General features: G+C 36.8%; 2 protein-coding genes across 9 annotated transcripts in view; both read left to right on the forward strand.

Annotated features, from left to right (window-relative positions):
- The window catches only part of JAKMIP1 (janus kinase and microtubule interacting protein 1), a 145405-nt gene that overhangs the window by 75742 nt on the left and 43534 nt on the right, over positions 1-26129 (forward strand). For all 8 annotated transcript variants that reach the window (XM_085059783.1, XM_085059776.1, XM_085059780.1 and 5 more), the window contains 5 exons: positions 11400-11609; positions 12203-12322; positions 14076-14222; positions 14829-14969; positions 18097-18156. In XM_085059783.1, coding sequence (XP_084915909.1) covers positions 11400-11609; positions 12203-12322; positions 14076-14222; positions 14829-14969; positions 18097-18156 — 678 coding nt within the window. The remainder of the gene's footprint in view (positions 1-11399; positions 11610-12202; positions 12323-14075; positions 14223-14828; positions 14970-18096; positions 18157-26129) is intronic.
- Positions 18581-25878, forward strand: LOC146438787 (uncharacterized). Its single transcript, XM_085059784.1, has one exon. The coding sequence runs from the start codon at positions 21686-21688 to the stop codon at positions 21938-21940; it is 255 nt and encodes an 84-aa protein (XP_084915910.1). The 5' UTR covers positions 18581-21685; the 3' UTR covers positions 21941-25878.

Here is a 26129-nt window from a genome sequence, read left to right on the forward strand (position 1 = left end):
AGAATACAAGTCAACCAAGACTTTCCAGGATGAATTTTCTCAAAAGATCAAAGAAATAGACTTTCCCTTTCCTAGTTGCACAACTATACTCCTGATGACCAAAAGAAGTCAGGGATTGTTCACTGGACAATACAAGAACATCTTTGTGAGATGGCAACGTTAAATTCTTATTGAGTTTTTATATTTAAATTGGAGGAATGAGTTGTGCTGAAACAAGACAGTCTCTTTCCTTCTTCTGTGTCTTTATCCAGGTCATTCAATTTTAAGCATTGTTGCCCTTTCAGAATTTCTGTGTTTTTTCTGTAGCAGCAGAAAAGTTAGGGCCTAGGACAGCAGGCATTTTTCACGCTTCATAAACCCTAGGACTTCAGCACAGATGGCAGATTATGCTGTTTGTCTAAAATCAAAAACCAGGCGATATTTCCTGACAGTGGGTGCCCCAAATTATTCAGTTTCATAAAATGTAAAGAATCTAACATAGGCTGTACCCAGTAATACATTTAGAGAAGTCTTCATCAAGTGACACTTCTGTTTGGTAACACAATATTTTCTATAAAGATATTTCCATAAACATATGTATACATACATATATATAGAAAATAGATATTTTTTATATGTATATATGTATAGATATGTTTATCTGCACAAACTAGCATACTAGCAATACAATAGCTATGCAAATAAAATCTAAAACTACAATAAACATGATATTTGTGTTCTTTCAAGAAGTACAGACTTTGAATATGATGAAATATCAGTTTCCTTAGGAAAATATCTTGTCAGTTTGCATTTGCACAGACATGACCTCTTATTTCTTGTATTCCTTAGGAAAAATTATGGTGAGAGCAAGCTACAAACTGTAATATCTGTTTAATGCTGGTGATTTTCTGTCTGAGACAATGGAAGCTTTTAATGCAGTTAATATTTATGCTTTAAATTAGCTGGATGTTGATCAAGTCTCAGGGGTATAATTTCGTTCATTAATTAAAGACCACTGCAAAGACTGACAATGTGGAGTTTCTGCAAACATAGACTCTTTCATATTTTATTCTGTATTAGAAATGTAAAATTCTAAAATCATGTCTATGAACTACAGGCAATTATAACAAGTGTTAAAGGGGAGAGAAGGTTGATACACTCTGGCATGTGTTTTTCTGGAGGACATTTTCTAATTGAATTTAACCTCCTCCAAGATGGGTTTCAAAGGAAACACTTAACTCTTCACTTTCAAGAGCCGAGGTTTTCAGCCTGCTGGGGTGCAAAGGTGATGAAGAACACTCTGTTTTCTGTCTGGCACAAAAAAAATCCTATCAAGTCATTCAAAATTTTAATTGTAGCCTTGCTAGCCCTCTGTTAGTCAGTATATATAAAAAGGTGAATGTGTTGGGAGAGTGTGCAGATAAGTTGTTTCCTTTTCCCAGCGCCTGAGAAAACCTGCCACTGGTCTCATGGGCTTTCTCAGGAAATATTTGTATCTTCCTCCAAGAGCCTGGTGCTGCCTTCTAGTGCCTCCATTCCTTTCATATAATAAATTTCATTTTTTTCCTTAAATTCAATGGTTTGTGCAGTTTTTTGAGAGAAGAGTTTCTTCTAGCAATTTGTAGGAATTTAGGCAGTTGTTATTGCACAGTGCATTACTTAAATCTGGGACAAGGTAAAAACTACTGCAGGGTTCCTAGATGCTGTTCTTTTCCTTTGAGAGAACACGTGGGATTATAGAATCTGATCACTGGGATGTGTCCCTCTCTCCTCTCCCCTCCAGTTAATTAGTTCTTGATTAACTAGATGCTTGCCTTCAATTTCAGATTAACCCTATCAGCTCTGGATTTGGGGTTCTTGGTTGGGTCCTACCCTTGTGGGATGAAATGATAACTGTGTGAAAGGCAGTTTTATGAATGTTAGCACAGCTCTGTAACTGAGTTTCAATTAATGTGCTCTTTTGTATGTGTGCAGTGTTTTATGGTGCTGTTAAGAAACTGGAATCTTTGGGATTCACGGCCTAAATGGGCTGGCCATACTGTAATTCAAATTCAGATGGAGTAATTCAGGATGCAGTCTGATTGTCTTGTCAGACTCGGCTGATTTATTTTGCATTTCAGATCACAGATTACTTCTGAAAATGTATTTTTTATAGATATTGCGGCTGGAAAAAAGATCTATATTTTTGCCATTAACTGTAATACCCATGGCTAATCTGAGTAAAATCTTACAATTCTTGGCTGTTATCAAAAAATAAGTAATGAGAATGGAAAATAGCAAAATCCATTATCTGTGTATATATGAATACAATTATATTGACCCTATAAACAGTCATGGTTATATTATACAAATCACAGTATTTTAGAAATATGATTAATCTATTTGGAGATTGTCTTCATAGTTTTGAATTGAGCCATAAAAAATATCCAATAAAGCTCAACAGAAACAAGACTGAATGGGAAAGGTCCTAGTGCATAATAAGAGAAGGTAAAATATCTATTTTTTCCCTGTGCAGTATGAAAGGATATTGGAATTTTTCATTTCCTGTAATTCAAAATGTAACCATGATATAAATGCTTTCATTCATTTAATGAATGCTAAATGCTGTGGATTTTGTTCTCCCACCCTCCAAGAAAATATATCCTCATATGTGTACATCAGCACAATGTGCTGGCAGCTATGAAACCAGAAGTAAAAATAGCAAGTAACAAACTGGAGGGACAAATGAAACAGATGTCTTAAAAGTAAAGAGGCACCTTGCGAATAAGATAAGAAACAAGAACAGCTATTTTTTCAGCCCATATTTTTTGAGTAGTTGAGTCTGAACAGTTGTATTGTTCTATGGAATAAAAACTCTGCAGAAGTGCACAAAATAGCATTTTCAGCCAATTTTTCTTAGGCCTTGACTAAGCTTGCCATTTAACTCACTTGGTTTTAAAATCAGGTTTAAAGTTAGTTTTCAGAGGTGAGTAAAGTGTTTCTCTTTCCCTGACAATGGTGAAATAGCCTGTTCCCATTGTTGGTGAACCTTGGAAACAGAGCAGCCTTACTCTGTTATCAGCACAGGTGGGAAGGAAGGCATTGCTATTAAATATAACTATTAGTCAGAGGTTACATTCATTCTCAGGCCACTTGGACACTCTTTTTAAGCAGGTACTTACATGGCAAGGCACATCTCTCTAGGTACTGTTTTTGCAGTGGTAAGAATAATGAACACTTTACACTGCTTGCCTTGGAAAATATATGCTAAAGCCCAGTGGTTAAAAGGTTATTGAATTATGACATCACTGATCTACTGATTTTTACTATTGGTTGAATAAGAAAAAATCTGAATGTTTACTTTGTGAACAGTTAATATAATATTTGAACACTTAATATTTAAAATTTGGAACAAACAAATGACACATGCACCCTGCATATTGCAGTGTACGGTTTTAGAAAACATTGTTTCTTTTATTGGAAATGTCTTTAACACCAAGCCTTTTACTTATTTTGCAGCTAAATGCCATTCTGCCCTGTTAAAATCTTTACACATATGGTCTTCCTAAATATTCTTAAACAGCTTGGATTGAAATTTATCAAAAGGCTTCACTTTAATATAAAATAGCCCAAATTTTCTTAACCACCAAATCATTGTAAAGGATTGCACTGATCTTATTAGATGCACAATAAGGTTCCTGTTTAAGAGGGCACACAGGACACCAGATGAATTAAATTTGCATATTTCAATTGTATTTTCAAATAGCCTCATTAAAATTGTCAAATAGCAATGTGACAGTACTGCAGATTCATACTTGCAAGGTAAAAAATCCTTTTGCTGCCAATAGAATCAAAGTAAAAGGAATTGTTTTCAAGGAGTGATTTTCAGAAATTCCTGATCAGCCATGATTTATGGAGACAGATGCACTATTTAAGCATCCTTAGTCTTCTTAGTCCAAATTATCTTGCTGCATAAATAAAAATTTCATTCCAGTGTAGAACACTTCTTCTGCCTGTTTTTTGCCAAATAAATACAATGCAGGACATGAAAGAATGTAATTCAGACTAATAAATTAAGCAGTTTTAAAAGGTAGAAATCCAGGCAGTTTTCCTGAAATGTCTCTTCAAGGGAAAAACCCTCTTATGGAATAAGCTCATGTACCATTTATATTGATTTTTAAAATGCTACTATTTCAGCTTTGCGTCTGTGTGTAACATAGCATCTCGTGATTTAAGTGAAGGCTTCTGACAAATGTCTTTTCACAATTAAGAATTAGGTTGTTCTAGTTCAGGACAACCCAACATTTCAACTCATATCCTTCACAAATTCATATTTTCTAACCTCAAACAGCATTTAATATGCTTGTCTGTCTTTAAGTCCTTAGTATGGATTATACTAATACTAATAAAGTGTCTATAGTCTTTAGTATTATTTAGCATTGAGAGCACAATGCAGTCATGGAAAAATATAGATGGTGAGGGTCCTCTTGAGGTCAGCTGGTCCAGTGTCCTGCTTGAAGCAGCACTGCTTTCAAAGTTGGATCAGATTGCTTTGGGCCTCCTCCAGACAGTTTGAAAACCTCCCGAGGTGGAGTTCAACAGTGACAGCCTGCCCCAGAGCCTAGTCACAGTGAAATGTGTTTTTTCTTGTGCTTCCGATTGTTGGTATTGACCTTTTGCTGTGTATCTTGGAGAAACACGTGCTTTGTTCATCCCTGTATTCCCCTTTGGATGGTGGAATGGATATCTGCTATTGTAACATGTCCTGCCTGCTTCCTTGGCTGGCTGAGCAAGCCTGGCACCTCCACCATTCCTTGACTGCTGGATGTTGCAGCCCCATAGTGCTCTCACTGGCCTTCCTCCAGTTACATGGCAATTAGGACAGTTTGTCAATACCTTCATTCTTGTGCTGAGGAGCCCAAAAGTGCCTGTGGTGCTCCTGGTGTAGTTTCATTTATGCTTACTGAAAGGCTAAATCTCTTGGTACACCCCCTGGTTTGGCACAGTATCAAGTTAACTTCAATCATTGCAAGTTCTCACCACTGACCCACATCCAACTTGCCCTACAGGAGGTGAGAGTCTTTCCTTTTGTCTTTTTAGTTTTCCTCTTTGCTTTCTTGACGTTGCAAAACTGCCAACTTCAATTGGCATCCAACTGTTGCAGGCAGTGGAACACTCCCGGGCCAGGACATTGTGTCTTTCTTTCCAAAACTTTAGGAAGGTTTCTTGGCTCATTTATCCAACATGTCAAAAAGTTCCTCTCTATGGTGTTCCTGTCTTCTAGTGTGGTAACAGCTCCCCCAAATTTGGTATAATCCACAAATTTGCGGAGCAATGCATTCCATTTCTTCATACAGGCAATTGACAAAGCTGTTAAAATGTGTTACTCCCTTCGGTTTTCAAGGGATAAAATTTAGGTGAACAAATAAAATACTTGCAAGTTCTAAGAGATTCAGCCACCTAAGAGATTCAGCAATGTAAGAGATTTCAGCATGAAAAATAGTAGAAGCAAAAGTTTAATGCTCCACCAAGCCCCAAATTACCTACTGATGGGAACAGTTTTCTAATAACACTCATGTTCTCCTGCAGTCCCATTACTAGGATTTTGGCATTTTGAGGCAGTGGAATTCATATCTTTATGTTACATTCATCACTGGGGGCAATGCAGAGAGATTTGTCTCTGAATATTCTGGAGCAGAGGCACAGTGAGCAGTTGGCAGGGGCACTCCCTGATCCTCTGCTGGCCTGGGAAGGGTGGAGCCTGGCTTTCCTCACTTCACTTGTGCAGTGGCACGTGTGCATGAGTTGTGATTCCTAACCAAAGTGTCGAATTTTGAGACTGGAAAGCTGAGCTTTCAGTCATGCAAGGCAGTCGTGCATGGTTGGGTAGAGCTGTAGCATGCTGCTTTTCAGCCGCTTAACCCCGCGTGTGTTTCACACACAGCTGCTGATATCAGATTGTAGGCTGTTCCCTGGATTTTGCCATCTGTTTGAGACGCATGTTTCAGCTGCATTCCAAGGCTGAGCTAATCTGCAGCAAAGACCCACCACCTCCAGCTTTGCAGGACTGCAAATAATACTTGGCTTTCCATCCTCTGAAGATTTATGCTTGTTCTCTTAGGAGCTAACAGCGCAGCATTCCAGCCAGACATTTTCCCTTGAATCAAGCAGATCTAATGAAACCTTTTTTATGGTGCAGGCTCAGCATTTTGTGGTTTTTCTTAGTATTTTTTAAAAAGTTAGGTCACAAATTTGACTTCTGTGTCTCCTTACAAAATTTGGAGCAGTATTAAAACCCCACAAAGATACATATGGTATAGCACCTGGACTTAAAATCTCTTAAGGTTTGCATTACTTAGTTTTGCTACATTTTTATCTTTTCGACTGCTTGTTCATTATAGCTTTGTCAATGAACACTTGGGATAGGTAATGGGAAAAATCCAGTAGTAGAGGTTGTTGTAGTTAGCTTTTAAGAAAGATGTGAGAAACCTCCTATCAGTAAGTTCTGGAATTTTCTGCCAATGTGGTGTTTCTTGTAAAATTTATCAAAACTTCTAATGAGATATACACACTTCAGAAAAAAAAGTGGGAAAAGCTACTGGAGGAAATTATTGACTGTTTGTTTAGAAAAATTACACATGAAATTAAGAATAAGTCCTATCTACTTCTGTCTGTGACCCTTATTACTCCACTGGATGGTTGGCATTTCTTGCCCCTTTTTCACCTGTTTCCCAAGTAAGCAGCAAATATTTATTTAAATAGCTGACCATGTCTGTTGTAGAGAATACTATGCACAGCTCTGGAATATATTAATTCTTCTCTCCAGATGGGCTTTCAGCTTTGGATTTTGTTGTTAGGTCTTAGTGTCCCTTTATAAATGTAAAACATGTTAATTACATTTGGTCCAATCTTTACCTTTTCTTTTTGAGTAGCATCTTCTTTTTGCTATTCATAGTAACCAGCAATCCTTCTGTCATAATAGCCCTATTTTCAGTGTCAGGCACTTGGTAAAAGGTTAATTAAATTTCTTCTGGAGATGAGCACTGTAGAATTTTGTTCCGCAGTTGGCTAAGAGATAACTTTGACAAGGATGGGTAAGGAGGAAGGTCTTACACTTGGCAATACAGCAGCTGGCTTTTTCCACTTTGGAAACTGAATATGTCATTGCCTTGATAGATGTGGCTTTTAATTCCCTGGGAATTTCTCTTTCAACTTCGTGAGAGGCTAAAGTTCCCCCAAAGGTCTCTGACTTTTTTTCACTTTAGTTATTGATGTGTGGCATAATTGGCAGGGGATGCTTTTTCCAATGACTGGCTTTATTCTCTTTCATGTTGGATAAATACTATTAGAAGCCTCATTTCTGCTCATTTCTCTTAGCAGTAAGGGGACAGTTAGATACCTGTTCTTAGGAACCTTGGTAATTTTGACACAGGCTATAAATGCTAGCTCTTCACTGACATAATGCACATAGTATCTCTGTTCAGCATCTAACATTTGACAGCTCAAAACCCCTTAATGAATGATATTTAAAAGGTCTAATTTTAACCAAGAGCTCGAGAGTTACTTGTGCTCCTCAGAGTGTTGTCAGTAATTTGCCTCTGCAGCTGCTTGTGAATGATCTTATTTTCTTAAAATCCTCTTTCAGAGGGTATTTCTCCTACTTTTCTTCTCAAGGCATACAATTGAAAATACCTTCCAACCTCATGTTGTTCCACTGCCTTCCTACCATGGACTTTCTGTACTGAATTGTACCACCCTTAAATGCATATAGAAAATAATCCCTATTCTGAAGTGCTTTAAAATACATGCAAAACAGAATGTAAAAGAGTTCACTTTGTAGCTGCAAAAAGTGGGTCAATTTGTTTTAAACTGAGAACAAATTGGAAACCAAAGCAGTCAGTTGAAAGGAATTTCTGGGATTATGTATTTGATTTAAAACGATACCTTTGAGCCCAATGCATGATTTGATCTCATTGTGCTAAATCTGTTGGAAGAAGAGATGATATCAATCCTTTGTATCTTAGTGAGAAATCTCAAATGAGTTGCAGAACAGGCAGGAATATGTGAAAGCAGTGGTGGGAGTTAGTGCACACAGGTTCCAGTTGCCACATCTTGGTCCTTCAAGTGGGTACAATGCCATGGAAGAAAACATGAAAATGCTTCCTAATCTGATCTGCTGAAGGGTTTCTGTGCCTGAAAGCTCTCTTATCACTTAGTCTAATAAAAAACACTGTTTCTCTTTAAGACCACGAAGATTTTTAGACAGTCTTAGCTATGGCAGTGTTGCTTCCACAACATGTGCTTGATTAAAATAGCAAGCAGCAGGGAACCTGGATTAATCCATTTTGATTTTCATTTGCCTAATGGAAGATATGCTTCTTCCCGCTAAAAAAGAGAGCATAATACATAGTCTGATATACATACCTAATTCATACCTAATTACATTAGGTTGTTTTCCTTTATGCTGCCAACTTTTTTCCTTCATGTAACAAACTGGCTCCAGTGGTTCTCCAGTGGGACAGAACTGACATGGAGACTTTGTTTGAGCTTTTACAACTATTGGAATATATAATACTAGGCTAAAATAAAGTCTTCTTCTATGGAAGTTTATGTTCAGTTTAAACCTAAACCATCTCTCCCTTTTTCCTAGTCATGTACCTCCTCTTCCATTACCTCCTGGGCCCTTGACATCCCATCTCTCCCACAGGGAACTGAGGGAGGTTGCATTGCTGTAAAATACTTCCTTTCCTTTTTTCCCCCCTCTGGAGCAATTTGTAGTCTCTGTTAAGAAAGGAAGCAGGGAAGATGAACAAATTTGCTATGCAGGGATGAAAAAGGTAGTGAGTCTGTTGGTCAGATTGCAGTAGATGAAAGAAAATTGAGACATTAGCTAGGTTGATTCATTTATATTGGATAAATAAAGGGTGTAACTGTCCCCTTGAAAAGAGCACAATTATATTGACCCCCATGGTTCTGAAACAGAACTTGGAGCCATTCTTGCTGCAGTTCTAGTTGTCTTTATCAAGTGGTAAGTTAGTTACTTCGAAATTCTTTGTTCTGGTAGTTTGTGCTTATAAAACACAAAGTGCTATTGCAGTGTTCTGTGTGTGTGTGGACATGTTTATATGAGTAAGAGGTTCTCTAGTGCATTCCTGTAACTTGAAATAGAAACCCAAATAAAAAAGGATCTGCAGTTGTCGCTATTATATAATTGTTTCAATGATTTTTATATTTGACTGAAACATGGGGCATTTTTTATTTTCTGACAGATGCATCACATGTAGATTTTTATGGTAGGAAAAAGATTAGTAGGAAGAGCAGAGGAGAATTGTGCCTTCCCTTAACCCCCACCTCAAAGCCATGCTGTTTCGTGGCATTTCTTTCCAATTTGTGTGAGCTTGTGTGCTTTGATCAATGGACATGTGGAGGGAGGGTGACATGGGTATGACTGCCCTGGTCACATCTGTTTCAAAGGATCAGTTCTGCAGCAGTTCAGCAAGTAGCAGGCGTACCAAGATTGTTGCTTTTTTTTCCCTTCCAACTTAAAACCTATGTCATTGCATTTATCATCAAGTTGTGAGAATATGCAGAGTATGAAATATGCTACTAAATAGGGTATCTGAAATTAGGAGTGCCTATTGTAACCTTGGGTCTTCTTATTGAATGTGTGCCTTGCCAGGGCAGATTCCTGTGTCAGTGATATGGATGTTCTGTGGGAACACCTGTGTAATTGAAAGCAAAACTATCCACAGTATTTAGTTACATGACATTTTTTCCTCCCGAGGGCTCCCTGATAGATCAGTGTGCATGACAGATAGCATTCAGTAAATGAGGCAGCTGCTTAATTTTTGTCATTGTTCACTGCACAGTCCCTCTGAAACCCTGCATGTTGCAAATTTTTCCATTAATAAAAACTGCGTTCTTTTCCTGCAAGTCCTTTTGGGCATACTTAGAAGTCTCACAAATGCTAATTGACATACTGGGAAGTATTGTTTTTATTTACTGTATGAGGCATTGGAACACAACAACTTTTCTAAATCAGGGAAGAAGTCTCCATTAGACCCAATCTTCAGTTCCAGTTAGAACTTCAGAGTAGTCTAGACCAACTCATTCACTTCAAATCTGACCTTTTTATCTTTGATAGTGGTTCAGCCAGGCCATCTCCTGCCACTCAGTTCTGTACACAAACTAATTTCATTTGCTTTGTAGACTGTGAAAGGATTAAGGTAAGAATCCTGAAGAAGCAAATTGCATCCAATCATGTAATCTCATTGTGTTAATCCTGTAAATCACTTTGATTGAACTATAAATTACTTCTAGTGTTTCTTTTTTTTTCTTGTCCTTTTTCTTTTTGTGTAACTTGACATAAAGGACTTCTATGGAGGTAGGGCAATAATAAACAACAAATGTATGATTTAAAAAGATCATGATTTTATTTTATTTTTTCAAATAAGATTATAATACTCTTACTTCCAAAATTCCATGAGTTTATGTTGGCCAAGGAAACAGTTTTGCAAACTGAGGGACATACAGTACAGTTCCAACAAATATATTGTTAATGGTTAACATCTTGTTAAGAAATCTGTTTCTATAGTAACTGGTGCAGATTGTCATTTCCTCTAGCATTTGGAATAGTACCAAAGTGAATTTAACACTGATGCTGCGAGGGACAAATCCTATGAGAGCTGCAGTAGATCACTGCGAGCAATGTGCTTTATTTGGTATGGAGATGTATGAACACACAGTTCAGTAACCAGAGAGGCTGTTTAAGAACTGTTTCTTCCTACCCTTTATTCTAATAGTCTGTGTGCACTTACTTTTTTCCTTCTACACAAAGACTAGTCCTCATTTGAATCTTTTAACAAGGGCACATAAAATACATAGGTATGCTTCAGATTTTAAGTTTAAATGTTGTGCATGTATATGCTACTAATTTTAAGTGTCTGTGAAGAGATTCACCACACGTGATTTTCACTAATAAAGAGGGACTCAACATGGGGCAAATGTGTGTGGCTCAAGCTTTGAAACAAAGCCCAGGTGAGTTTTAAAGGGTGTGTTTGTCCTACCTTGTACTAGCTGTGTTTCTGCTCTGAAACAGTGAAGGGAGATTTTTCTTCTCTTTATAGAAGTGTGTATCCTTAGATGAAGTGGATCTTTTCAGTGGCTATGTATTCTGTTTCACTGTATGTTTGCATCTGGTTTTGTTTGTCTCTTGAGCTGAGACTGGAGCAAAGAAATTCATGGTCAAGTGAAGGCTGAAACTTGTTTCAGGACAGAGAAAAAGACTACAGAAGAGATATACTTTCATTTTGGCAGCCACTGTTTTGCACAGCCAGTGTAATTCTGAGAGAAACAGAACTTTGTTATAAATTTGTGTGTTTGCATGCAGTGAGCACTTGGGGATGTTACACAAACTTCCTTCATTCATTATTTCTTTCCAGATGGACGAGATAAAAGGCAAAGACAGGGTGATTTTGGCTCTGGAGAAGGACCTTGGTGTCCAGGCAGGCCATACACAGAAGCTGCTCCTTCAGAAAGAAGCTTTGGATGAGCAGCTTGTCCAAGTGAAGGAGGCAGAACGATACCACAGTAGCCCTAAGAGAGAGCTTCCTGCAGGAGTTGGGGATATCAGCGAACTGATGGGAAGCCCGGTAAGAAAATGGTGTTTTCTCCAAATGCTCACCACTGGATAATTGCCTGGGTGTTCACATTGGTTTTGTGGTTACTACTAGGACTGATAAATGGTAAATGGCCCAGTGCTCCACTGTGCTGTTTCAATGAGGATAAAAACTCCTTGGACCTCTTAACTTGTGAACCCAAGTATTTTCTTACTGTTTTATTACTTGAGGAATATCTTAACCACTGGAAAATAGGTACTACACTTCTCAAAAACTGAGCCATGTGATTTTAATCTATGTCCTTCACACTAGAACTATTTTAGCTGAGAGTAAGAAATCTGGTGAGAAGTAACCTGCTATATATGAAATATTATTTACCTAGCGAGTTGATTTTTTTAAATTGTTAAACTTTACATGCATTTCACAAGCAGGTGCTGTTCATGTAGCATTTCCACAGGATGATATTATTTAGTGTTTCAGTTAATTAAAGTAAGTTTTCCAGACACTGATGTGTGAGTCTGTTTTAAATTTACACAATACACTTGCTAAGCCATGAAGTTAAGCTATGGATAGTAAAATATTTTTTAAAAGTTAATTTAATGAATCTGTGTGTTTTTGATGTAAAGGAGCAGCATTTGGATGAACGAGATGTGCGGAGATTTCAGTTAAAAATCGCTGAACTGAATGCTGTAATAAGGAAGCTGGAAGACAGAAATACTCTCCTAGCAGATGAAAGAAATGAACTGGTAAATTAATTAGTAATAACACAGATGGTGACTGGGAGGGCATCTTTATGGCAAAAGATTTAATGTTGGAAAGTCAGTGTTATAAATAATTTACAAATTAGTCCTGGTTGGCCTCAGTCAATTATATCTAAATATAACAGAGATTTCTATAGAAATTAATCTTGTGACCACAGAAGACATGGATGGAGTATTTCTTGTTCCACAAAAATAAAAATGTACACATTTATTTTGGGGTCATAGTAATCAAATTAACTGCTATATTGCCTGTAGCACTGTGTAATGATGTTGTGTAAAACATGCATAATCCATGCACTTAAATTGCTGTATTCATCCTTTTGAAATTTGTTTTTGTGACATGCTTATGCTAGCTAGGAGTTAAAAAAGCTTTCTAGTGCTAGTGATGAAAAATCTGCCATTTCTCAAGGGAAGTCTCTTAAGTAGGTGAAATTATCCTAGGAGAGGGACAGTAACTTACGAAAGAAAGAATATGACATGAATTTTAAGAATGAATTTTATTAGCCTTTATCACTACTTAATTGCTTGTACTGAGGTTAATGGTAAAACTCCCATTGACTGCAGTGGGAGGTGAGTTTCACAACAGGAAATTTTACACACGTCCTGTAGTGCCCTAATTCTAGTGGCAGTAGAAAAGATTTGTCATTCTAAACAGATGGAACCTATATATCTGATTCTAAAATTATGCTGAGGGCTGAAGTGGTGCCATGTGTCAGTCCTATAGATGAGTGAAACACTGACATCTTCCTCCTTGTTAATCCTTTCTGTGGCCCTAAATTATTCAAAGCGTCCCTGAAGAATGCTGAAGTATTGTAACTTATCCTTCAGTGTCCCTCCAGACTGAGGGCATGTATCACTCAGTCAAGTGTTCTTCTTGATTCTAGATTCAGTGGCATAAGAAATGTATATGAAAAAGATGTGGAACAGGTTTTGTATTATGAGATGGTATTACACATAAAACCAGTAGTATCAGCAAGGCCATGTGATTAAGCACTGTGAAAAATAATTTTCTCGAGAATGAAGCAGAAAACCAAATACTCATTGAAATTATCTCAGGAAAAAAATATTATCTCTTTCCCAGTTAAAACTCAGCAAATTTAAAAATCTTCTGACTGGGAAAATTATTTTTTTTTTCAAACAAAACAGCCCATGAAGTAAAACCGGTGAAATATTGAATACACACAAATGCAAGAAAGAGCAGTAATTTGCTTCATGTAATTGTCTAACATCATAAAACCACAGGAACAAAACTGAGCAGCTTGAAAATGTCAGCAGAATGCTGAGATTGAATCTGTGCCCTCTGGCTGACTTTTGCATTGCTCTAATTATGCATTAGGTAAAGTTGTTTTTTTTTTTAAAGTGGAGGATGAAGTGTGTCTACTACTAAGGGATAGCTAAATTGGTGAAAACAACTTGCTTAGAGACCTATTTGATCACAAGAAGCTTATGTATATTGATATTAGTTTGTTAAGAAATCACTTTATGGATCATCATAAGTGTTTGCCAAGAGCAAAATCCAGTGACCAGATTTAGTATTTTGATAGTCCATACAAAAATGTTATGTCTTATTTGTTTGGACTCCTGTAGTTCTTAGCTCAGCAATGGTGTATATCAGATGACATTTGGCAGAAGAGCTAAACTTTCTGAATTAAGAAAGGCAAGTGAAAACACACCTATTTCTTCTTCCCTCCAAAGGTAAACTAAAGCACAGCTAATTTTGTTTCTTTGCTGTTTGCAGCTGAAACGTTCCCGGGAGACAGAAAGTCAGCTGAAGCCTTTGGTAGAAAAAAATAAGAGGATGAGCAAAAAAAACGATGATATGTTACAATGTATCCAGAGAATGGAAGAGAAAATAAAAAATTTATCAAGGGAAAATGTAGAACTGGTAAGTAACCATCTCTGGTAAGTAAGCACCTCTGACTTGATGTCATAAGAACACATTGCACACAATTCCTTTGAGGCAGAAGTGCTTGTGGGGCTTTTATTCCAACACAAACAGATCAGTCTCCACAGTGGGATGGTGCAACTGTCAAATGCAGACAATGCGCCTGAATACTAATATTCTAAATTCAGAGTGGCATGTGCTTTGTGTTGTATCAATTCACACTGATTAAGGGAAAGGAGCACAGATAGATAAAATGTTTTTGCAGGCTGTAAAAAGCTGTGACTAAAAATCAGCTTTAATAAATACTGCTTTTATGATTAGAAGTCAGAACTGAATTTGAGTGCATGCTCTATGCCAGGTCATTGAGTTCACTTGTCTGCTAATTTTTTCCCCCACTGTGTTCTTTGATTCTGTTTTAAAATATCTTATGTGAGAGATTAACACGGAGGCATACAGAATGTGTATTTTTTTTGTTGTTGAAAGAGTAGTATGTGTTCTAGTGAGTATGCACTGTTGAGTTCAAAGAATTCTTGGTTGCTACAACACACATGAGAATTTTTCTCCTGTTGCAGCAAGACACTTTAAATCTTTTTTTTTTTTTTGTAGAAAGAGAAGGTGTCTGCACAACCAGCACTGAAGAGGCACACATCTTTGAATGATCTCAGCAGCACACGAGAGGAACAAGAAATTGAATTCCTTAGACTGCAAGTCAAAGAACAACAGCATGTTATTGATGATCTCACAGTGGTAATGTTTATGACTGGTATACACATGTGCATGCACACACATCTATAGGCAAGCTAAAGATTTGAGAGGAATGTTTGAACTCCAGTTGTAGTAGTGATACAGAAATAGTTCTTTGGTGTCAAAGGGTTCTTGTTATTTCTCAGGTAGTGAATGAATTTTTTGGAATGTGTATGAATCTTTGTATTAAAAATATTTACTTATTATGAGCTGCTCATGAAGAAAAATGCATCATCAGCCCATTGGCCTTACTTGCAAAATTGGCTGTCAACAAATGAGGAACTTGAGTAAAGGACACTTTCCAAAACTTAGTAACTAAATTGTATTGGATGCAAATTCTGATGCAAACCCAAGCACTCCCCTGATCTAGAAGTTCTCCTAAAAGAAAGGAACCTGGTGGTGTTAATTTTGCCTGGCTAAGCATCTCTAGGTGAGCTGGGCATAGTAGCTGTGTTTGTAACAGAGGGGGAGAACTCTGTGTGTCAAACCAAAGGTAGCAGCATAGTTAAGGTTTAGAGTTACACAGCTGCTACCCTCTGACTCTGAAGGCTCCTTAAGGTGATGCTCATAGATGTTTGCAGTGTTTGATGAGGAATCTTTCAAGTTGTGTTAGAGGTATTTAGTGCTGTTAAGTGCAATTTTTTATATACCCTTCTGGTGCTGGCAGAAATTATACCTGATCTCTGAGAGACCCTGGCCACTCTGGGGCAGCATCTGGAACTCAGGCAAACTCAGACATCTCACATGGCACTACTGACTGCTAAAAAATGATGAATTTAAGAGCATTCTGTCTAAACAGATTAAACAATTGGATACATAAATGAAAATAAATATAGAAGATCCAAAAAGAAAAAAACAAGAAGGAGTGTTATTGCTGTATCTGGAACATTTTCTCAATTCTTGGCAGTTCCCCTGAGATTCTGACCCAGGATTTTTCTCTGAAATCAGTGCCAAACTTTGATGTCTGTGTGCATTCTCCAGTGTCACAGTGTTACAAGCAGTAGGATGTTACTCAGATGCTATGGTGTAGGGTCTGGTTCACAGAGCAAGGCTGCTTTAGCTTCCAAATGAAACTGTACAGGCAGAGATGGTGATATGATATTAGATGTGCAGTATATGGCAGAGGTAACCTCACTTATATTTCAGTGTAAAGTGGGTATGAAAGGACTCTCTTTTTACTGTCTCAGCTAGTGATATGAGGAAATATATTGTATCCTGACTTTGGTCAAATAATATTAACTTGTGTTTAGTGTGAAAGTAAAATAAACAAATATTTTAAAATATTGTTTCATTTTTGCTTTGTTTCCTGTTTACAGATACTATTCCACTTGCAGACATTAGTTAAATTTTTAACTAGGAAACTTCTTTGGTTCCAGTACAAACTAATTGATTCTTTGCCTTCAATGTGAATGCAGTGGAATTCTGCACATTGTTGTGCTTTTGAGCTCTCTTTTCTGGCCCAAACCACACCTCTACAGACTACAAATGTATCATAGTTACCAAGAATGACCCAAACGTCCCATGTCTGATTAATATAAAATACATCAGCTTAACTCCAGCTGAGACCAATATGATACACAGAGATAGGAACATTAGTCTTGGGCAATAGAATTGCCTGAACTGATTAACAGTGTCATCTGTAGAGTATCTTTGATGCTGTTGAAACCTTGTCAGCTTGACTTCTCTCACAACAGTGGTGTTCTGGTTAGTTCTTAAAAGGAAAGCTGTCAAGGTAAACACAGATGACTGCAAAAGATGCTAGTGGCTTTTAGTTTGCGTTATTACTGTTCTGGTAGCTCGATTTATATTGAGGGAGTAAATTAAAAAGTCCTCTTACAAAGAAGATTAGAAACAGGAAGGACTGGGATTTTGGAAGTATTTTTTTCATTCTGCACTGCATTTGTTTGCACACCTGCCTGGGAGGCAGGATACCCCAGTTAAAGCAGGGACTGTACCTTCTTTAGGTAATTGAGAAGAGAGCACTTTTCTTCAACAGGATAAAATTCAACTGTCTGGTTTTTACTTTAGCTTAAAATATTATATTATTCTGCAGCTTGAAATAGCTGCACCATTCTACCTTGACAGTCATTACTTCTCCTTATTTTTCAAACCACATGTATTGAAGGTGCTATGTAAATTGTTGTACTTCTCTCAGTTACTTTGCATTTTCCAAAACTTAACTCCTGGAACAATGTGCTGATAAATAATTTTATTGTGATTTCTACTGTGAGCTTCCTATTTTTCCAGTTTCTGAACTGAATGTAAAGCAAATAACTGACTAGAATAAGACCATGCAGTGAGCAATAACTGCTAAAGAAGCACTTGGAACTGCAATCTGTCTTTTAAAAATAGAGATGCTGCAAACAAAGATGCAGAGCTAAGGAAAGAATCAGGAAAAAAACAAGAAGACAGAGCACCTGCCTCCTGTGTTGTTGGGTTTTTTTGCTTGCTCCTTCGCACTTTTTACCTTCTCTTCTTCCTCTTCTCCTTTGGAACTTAAGGCAGTATTCTTGGATCTAGACGAACATAAATCTTGCATTTCCAGTCATAACCTCCTCATGTTGTGGTATAGTTTATTGAGATCTTGCACCAAAACCGGAGTAGAAAAAAGACACCAAGTTGACACAGACTGAGTGCCTTTGGATTTGAGACTTTTGCCCTGCAAGGATAAGTCAGATGTAACACTATATCTGCATATACATCCTTGTATATCAGAGTATGCCTGATATAATGACTTTCAATTACTAAGACTGGACTCATTTTTGGCTACTGACCTGCTTCTTCAGGATGGTTGAACACTGGAGTGGGACTCTGAATTCTGTTTCCATAGTGAGCTTCTTGGTAAAAGAGTCAAAAGAACTGTCAGAAATCTGTGCTCAGTATTTAACAAAGCCTTTTCGTGCCAACTTCCCATCAAATGCGTGAAGTACATGGCTGAAGGTTTGTTTGCTGAAGGCATAAAGCTGCAGTACAGTGTGGTGTAACATGGTGTTATTCAAAAGGATAAAGACATCGTGTTAGCTTTACCAGAGGCTTTAAGAAAATGTTCATGATATTTCTCTTGTGTGTTAGACATATCTAAGTGTAGTTTTAAAGCAAACCCATACCAAAATGTTCTCTTTCCTTCTAGGAAAGAGAACGGTTATTGCGGTCTAAAAAACAGAGGAGGAAAAGTCTGAAGCCTCCAAAGGTGAGCAAACCTTGGGTTTTTCATGCATTTCTGTTGCTGTGAACACCACCTGTTTCAAATACTGCCTGAATTTAAAGCTCTACTTAATGAGAAAAATCCATATAATTCTTCTGTTTCCTCTGGTGAGTGCTTATTTTTTTTAGGGTAATTGAAGAGTTTTGTACTGCACACAAGTGATGTTGTTTTGGGGTTTGTTTTAAATAAATATAAAATTACACTTTTAGCCACTGTAGCATAAATATTTGGGTGGCTTGAGACATTAATGATTTAATGGTTTAAAACAACTAGGATTTCAAAGGACAAATACTCAGTCCATTTTAAAGAACATACACACTTTAAACTACTCGTACCAACATAGAGCTAAATCACAATTAAAAAATAACTCATGCTGGGGATGTTACTGAAATAATATTTCTCTGAAATATTACTGAAATAATATTGTGTGATACATAAGTAGTAAGATGGTTCCAACTGTTATGCTCCAGTAACCTTTCTGCTCTCGAATACAAGATTCAAGAGAAAAATTTAGATTATAAAACCAGAAAAATTTTGCTTCAGAAAGTGCCCTTAAAGTTTTTTGTAACATGTGCTTAAACTAATTTGCTGAATAATGCTTTTTGTGAAGTTGAACATTAGCAGCCTGGAGCGTGTGTGTGGGAGGTGAGAAATGGAGTAAGAGGGAACAAATGGAAATGAAGAGTGGAGATGTCCTTATCGTCTATATGGTAGCTTAAGATATATTCTGTCATAAATGGATGCTTTGTGTCAGAGTGTTCTGCATAGTCTATTCCTAGCAACCTCCAGGTGGTGCATTTTTACTGCTCTGCACTCTCTAATGTCTGTATTCTGAGAAAATTATCCTTTGGGACTCTCTGTTTCACTGGTAGTTTCTTCAAATTCTGCTTCTCATAACGATGTGTGTTTTACATAGGAAAAAGAAAAAAATCAGAAGTAACAGTAGATCCTGCCAAATATATTTGCAGCAACTGTAAATCATTCTTTCTTGATGTAGTATGACTGGAAGTTTGTGTTTTGAGAGCAATTTTAAAAACAGAATGCGACAGTAAAAGTGTAGATATATATATACATGTATGTAACTTAAACTGTACTCTTTATAGTTCTCTCTAATTATTAGCCTTTATCTGTAAGCCTTTAACTGTGAGTTAAATGTGTAAGATCATTTGCTAAATTGTGAAGTTCCTCATGAAACAAAACTAATTAAGTCAATTTTTAGGTGTTGGTAACTGGTGACAATAATTTCTATAAGATGAAAACTTCAATACATATGCATTTATGTCTTAAAAATATCCTGTGTTAGTATAACTTCAGCTCTATAGGCTCTATACCTTTCCTGTTCTGTCTTGAGCAACCTGATGCTTTTGTGGTCTCCTCATTTCCTTACTGACCAAAGCAAGAGGTGTAAAACGTGAAGATTGGAGAGAATGGGCTGATACCATTAACATTTTTGTGGCAATGCTATTCTTTGTCTGCTAAAAGTGCTATAATGGGGGGAATTCTGCAATGTTTCCTGCAAGAGCTGTATGCATAGGGGCAGCAGAGTTAGTAGGGGTGGGCTTCTTATTTAGGGCATGATAGGTACATCAGAAAGAGCAAATTAATCAGTAACAGACGTTTCTACTACAGTTTGTTCCATCCACTGTCCATTAGCTCTTAGGTGGCTGTAGAGACCATTTGAGATTCCATGTGATGCTGTCTTCTTACAGGAAAAGCAGGACTGTAAAACAAAAGCAAGTGAAAAAAGAGAAAGTTGTGAGAGAAAAGTGAATGGGATTATATGTACTATAGCAGTTACACCATATATACACACCAGTTAGATCTGTATTTAAACTTTCTAAATGAGCTAATTCCTTAAGGAATGAAAGAAGTAATCAATAATACTACTGCCTCATCACCTGCCATTGGATAAACATGTAGACTATTCACATTTATATGTAATGCTGACTCAGAGTTAACTTTTAAAAATCCAGTCCTGGCATACAGGCTGATTTCCTTCCAGGCCACCTGTATGGTCCTGTGAGGATCAAATTCCTCAAAGGAAGCTGTTTCCCACAGTTTTCCAACAGTTTTTGTTTTAAACAATCTATGTGGAATGGGCTGCTTACTCAGATGAGTTGAGATTTTACCATCTTCATCCTCTCTGTTTTTACTGCCTGTGTCAGGAATCCAGAAGAAAATTGTAGAATTCATTTAACTGGGCATTGCAAATGTTGGTTAGATGTCAGTAATAGACATGAGATACAGACATCTCACTCTGGACAAAGTGGTAATATTAAGTAGTTGGAAGGAGATATGTAAATAGAACATATGAATTTTGTCCTAAAATTGCCTGTTTCTTTCCACAAACTATAAAAGCAGTCTAAGATGAGTTGTTTTATATATAGACATGCACAGAATAAGTGTATTTCTATGATCTGTGCAAAATTGGCTCATACAGATGAAATAACTGTATAGAATAGTAGTGAAATTATGCATTAATCTGTCCTAACCAAACACTTGGAAAAAGAAATTACTGATCTAAATCTTTGGCTTTGCTTTTCTAAGGTTTGTTAAATGTAAAATTAGCATTACCACAGTGAATTACCAAGTTTGGCTGGTGGAGTTGTATCTATTTCCAGCTCTGTCCCACTCCCCATGACAAAGAGAAAGAGGAAATAATTCATGAGAATGAGGTTTCATGAAAATGGTCAGATAAGATCATTCTGGAAGGTGTGGAAGGATTCCTTTTTTGTTCTAATAACCAGGATCATGGTGCACAAGGTGAAGATTTACACTCATCTTCTATTGCAGATTTTCCTAAATGGGTGCTTTTACATTCCACCTTCTTCATTCCTGAGGCAGTCTGACTGCAGAGACTCTGTGGTTGTTTTCTAATGAGTCTGTGGTTGTTTTCTAATGAGAATTTTCCTGACAGTTGTTTCTGTTACCTGGAACAGAATCCATGCCATGCTTTTCTCCATCTTTGAGACACCTTGTGTGAATGATCTGGCAGGCTGGTCCAGGTGCCTTTACAGCCTTAAACATCAGTTCAGCTGAGAATCTTTTGAAAATGTGAATTTCATTTTTTGTTTTTGTGATTATATTTCAGTGTTATTTCTGGAGCTCTGTAGGCACACTAGGTTACTGTTGCTAGTGTTGCTCTCACTGAGCACTCTTTTAATTCCCAAGGGGCATAGGAGTCCATGGAGCAATGCTGGTAACTGGTTTGGGCTCCCTGAGGAAAGGAGCAGCTGAGTAAGATAGGCTTTATATCCTCTGTGCTTGCCAGGTATTTAGAGGAGAATGTAGTGACTGTATAGTCAGGTACCTGATTTTTTCCCAGGTTCTTTTTAAAAAAATCTTTTTTCCAGTTTTTGTTGTGGAATAACCAAAAAACTTCAGAAACAATATTTTTAATGTTTAGTTCATGTTTGACATGTGGAATGGAGTTACATTCATTCCATGATGCATAGAGTCATGCATTTGAAAGAAAGATATATTTACCCAGCTTCTTTGGTAACTGCAGGGCTCTATGGGTTTGTGCCTTTTTAAAAACTTTGATAAAGGAGCTGTATTTGTGGTAGTGGAAAGCCTGCACACTGGTGTGATGGAGTTCATATTTCTTGTCTTATATTTTTCTTTTTTTCTCTGCCTCTGTGCTTTGGTGTGCCTCTATTTTTCTGGCTGCCAAGAAATGACATATAAGCATGAAGGTAAGAAGTTACTGGCGAGCACATCTGATTGCATTACAAGGAAATATATCTTGGATCGTTTTCATCATGTTTGATTAAGTCCCTGGAAATGAGATATTTAAATGTAAAATGAAACTACTTTAGCAACAGAGAAATCGGATTATATTGAAATTTGCATATAATGTAGTTTATATGTCACTATGATTTATAGTATTCTAAACTTTGATGTTTACTGAGCACCATACTTCAGTAGAAGCATTAATACTTGAGTTATAAAGACCTAATGCATAATTTTACTTTAAGATTATGTGAAAACTTTGCTATAAATCCACATGAAAAAATACTTGCTATTAAATGCATGGCAGTAGTCGGTGGAAATTAGAATTCAAATCAGAATTTTTCAGCAATTTACATGACTATTTTCTCAGTTAAGAAGTTGTGATTTAGAAATAAGAAATGTGCAAACAAATACAAAGGAATCTCTTAGATTGTACATTGAGAATGTTCCCATTTTTAAAACAAGTTTGAATGAAACTTGAATAAACATAATTTCTATAGTTAGAAAAATGCAGTGAATATTGTACATTTCTATACACTTTTCAAACACCATTGTGGTTCAGCTTTCAAGCCATGTGTGGAATCTCCTTTGGAGTTGATATATTTATTGATGCTTTATTATTTATTACAGTGTTTATCAACAACTACATGACTCACACGTCTTTTGATTATTTTTTTTTAATTTTTTTTTTCTCTCTACAGCTGTTCCCTTCTGAATTAATTTGTTTTGGTTTTGCTGTGAATCAGTTCTTGTAGCTGGTTGCTTCAGATCCTAGATGATCAACAGTAAAAGTGGCTATTTTGTAGTTATGTCATGAAGCAATTCATAAATGTGCCAGTAATATACAATAATTAAATACCTTATCTCTATTGCTATGGAAAGTATCTGCTCCACAAAATGATAAAAATACAGCTTCTTTAAAAAGGAAGGAGACTTAAAAAAGAGCAGTTCACTTGTAAATCCAAATGTTACAGGCAGTCTTTATAACACTTAAAAATGGTTGACTTTTAACTGTCCTTTAAGTGCTGGGTTTTTTAGTGATGGGAAATACGATTTCCAGAATTCACTCACATCTAATAATCAAGTGGTTTATTTATTGAGATATGCACATTATTTTCCCCTACTTCTGCTACTAGTCAAATGTTTAAATGCAGGTATTATTTTTTCACAATAATGGCATTGCTTTAAGTATCTTTTCCAGCCTATATATGTTTATGTAAAATGAAAATCACTGTTGTTTAACTAATTTGTTTTCACTTCTGGAAGTGGCATGGGTGGGTGTGTGCATGCAGGGTTAAAGGAAGACACATATTTAACCTGAGTCACCTAAAAGTGACTGTACAGCAGAGGTGTAGAAAAAAATCCATGGGTATGGTAGGTTTTATTGTCACTTCTAACTAAGCTGCTGCTGACCCTCATGGTTCTGTGTTCTCTGTGCCATATGATAATAAATTGGAGTTTTGTTCTCCATCTTTTAGAAGCCTTCTAGCAGCCTTTCCAAAGGCTACACTTGACACTTACTTTGTTGGTCTTCAGACAATAATTTATTGTGGTTTTTGGCTGAACTTTGCTCAAGTGCATTTGTCATTTTGAGGCCAAACAGCCCTGGAGCAGGAGGCACGAGCAGGAGCAGCTCATCTTTGGCCATCTGAGTTGCTGGTCCTTGTCTGGGATCCCCCAAAGCTCCTGGTGGTTCTGAGCCACATTCACAGGCAGCCAGATCAGGGCAGAAGAGCAGGATGTAGAAATATCAACAGAAGAGTCTGAAGCTGGCTTTATGCCCTGGCTTTGCTCTCAGCATGTTTGAGTTAAACTTATCTGCACTGCAAAGTGATTATATGATATAGTTTGCATTATAATTTCTTGAGTTTTGTTTGCCTGCCATCATCTTCTTTACCTCCATAAAATGTACCTTGCTGTTTATGAAACTGAATCTGCAGATCAGTGTGGAGTCAGGAAAGTGGGTTGAGCTGGCTACTCAGATTACAGCTTTGTCTTCCTTGCAACTTGAAGTAGCACCATTTCTTTAGCCCTATTTTCAATCCCCAATGTTTATTTCTAGTATTACTGTTAGATGGCTGTAAGCTGCAACCAGTATCCAGTGAGGGAGAAAAGCTGGATGGCCATCTCCCAAGAACTAGTTACACCTTGTTTTTTGTGGTAAACCTTTGTACTTATGAAAGAGAAGTCTGAAGTGGTTTTAATACTAATTAAAAGAGAAAATGCATTAGCTTTCTGGATAAGTCTTTATATTTTTAGAATAGAGCTTAAACCTATTCCTTGTGCCCTTTGTTTTGTTAAGTAGGGCAGAAAGGTAAGCTGGAGGAAAGGATTAAATTATCCCAGGGAACTGTTTGTCTTGAGGATCTTGGACATAGCTCTGTGAGGTGAAGACATCACTGTGCTTCCTAAACAAGTGAGGAAACAGTAATGTCTTTCCAGAACTGTAGCACTGTAACTGTGATCTCAGGAATACACAAAGTAGTGGTCTAGTAGCTTGCAAAAGGAGAGTTGTTTCTACAGGTTGTTTGGAACCTCTTTGCCTTCTGTGCTGCATCATATTTATCTGCATGCATATGGATAAACATAGTCTGTTTAGAAAATAGATGGCTTTTTGGGTTTTTTGAGTGCATGATATCTTTTCAAATCTTTTCAATTAGAACCAGTTCATTTAAATACCATTGCATTTAAATATCTGAATGAAATTTGGTACTGTTTGAAGGGCTCATCTTAAGTGAAGCAATGGAGTGATTGAGGACATGACCTTGGAGCTGTCTTTGGCAGTTTGAGTGGATTTAGCTGTACTGTGAAACTATTATGGGCTTGCTCAGCTTATGAGTGAGGAGGCTGTGACCTGGTGGACTGTGGTGACCAGGGCTGCACACTGGAAATGGAGCACATGGTGTCATGCATGCAGGCAAAAAGTCACACCTACAGGCTTGATTTTTTGGTACCTCCCAAATCAAGACATTTTGGCTGCTGCAGAGAGCTGTGCTGAGCCTGAAGAATGTAGTGAGCATTGTGGGGCTTTGTGAGAAAGAGAAGACAGTACTAATGGAGATATACTGGAAAAATCTCTAAAGTTAGATTAGTCTGGAAAATTGCAGGGAAAGGGAAATATTTGGAAATCATCATGAGATAGGGTATTGTAGATAAATCTTTCAGTGTCTTGAATTAAACTGATAGATCACAATTCCACTCAGGCAGTTTGGCTTTGCTGAAATGTAGGATTCTTGATGCTCAGAATTAATAACTACTGATAACTTTTTTTAATCCTTATGGATATTTTAATGAACAAACTATAATCTTCTCATAGAGAACCTGTGATTTATATTTGAAAATAACTCAAACAACAAACTGTGACATCAAAATCTGTGCTTCAGTATCAAGCAGGGGCAAAAAATATAGAGATGGATAGACAGATCTTTCTGTATCTTTTTACAGCCACCTCTCTCCACTACCCTGCCTATCCAGGCTACTTCATAACCTGACTCCATTTCTCAGCAATACCCTTTTAAAAAATATTCTTCATTTTCTTGCTTCTCTGAAATTGTGTTGGATTATTAGAATACTTGTGTGGTGTAAAACATTATGCTTTCTATTGATTAATAACAATTGAAAACCTGTTTAATAATAAATAATCTGTTCATTCTTGTTAAATTTATAAGCAGATTTTTTAAACAGTTGAATTTCCATGGAAATTTGCTGCTTTCTATGCATATGTTTATATAAAAAAATCACATTTTTTCACAACTGATGCTGTACTCACTTCCACTAACTACTAATGTTTTCTCGTTTTCTATAAGCATGCATTTAATTGATAATGTTGTGTAAAATTTTGAAAACCTGCAATGAAATTGTGTTTTTCCCTAGGCTTGTCTTTTTGGTTAGACATAGTATTAGAGCAGATTTGTTGAAAAAAAAATGAGAATGATGATATTGAAAAAATAAATGGTAAGCATTAATCTATATTTTGAAGTAGGGTGTTCCAAAATAGACTTTTTTCCTTTTTTTTTTCCTCAATTAGTATGACCAATTACATTTGTTCCACACTGGTCTCCAGAATTTTTTTTTTTTTTGCTTGCATATCTTACATGTTGCCTTATACTGGCTCACTTTATTCTGAATAGATACTAGATTTCTCTACTATGAATCTTGTAAGACTTGTGTGATTTTGGTAATTAGGTTTTATAGTTTTATAAAGCATTATTCTATTGGCATTTACC

This window comes from Lichenostomus cassidix, chromosome 4 (genome assembly GCF_008360975.1).
Source record: "Lichenostomus cassidix isolate B80296 chromosome 4, HeHo_3.0, whole genome shotgun sequence".
Taxonomy (NCBI): Eukaryota; Metazoa; Chordata; class Aves; order Passeriformes; family Meliphagidae; genus Lichenostomus; species Lichenostomus cassidix.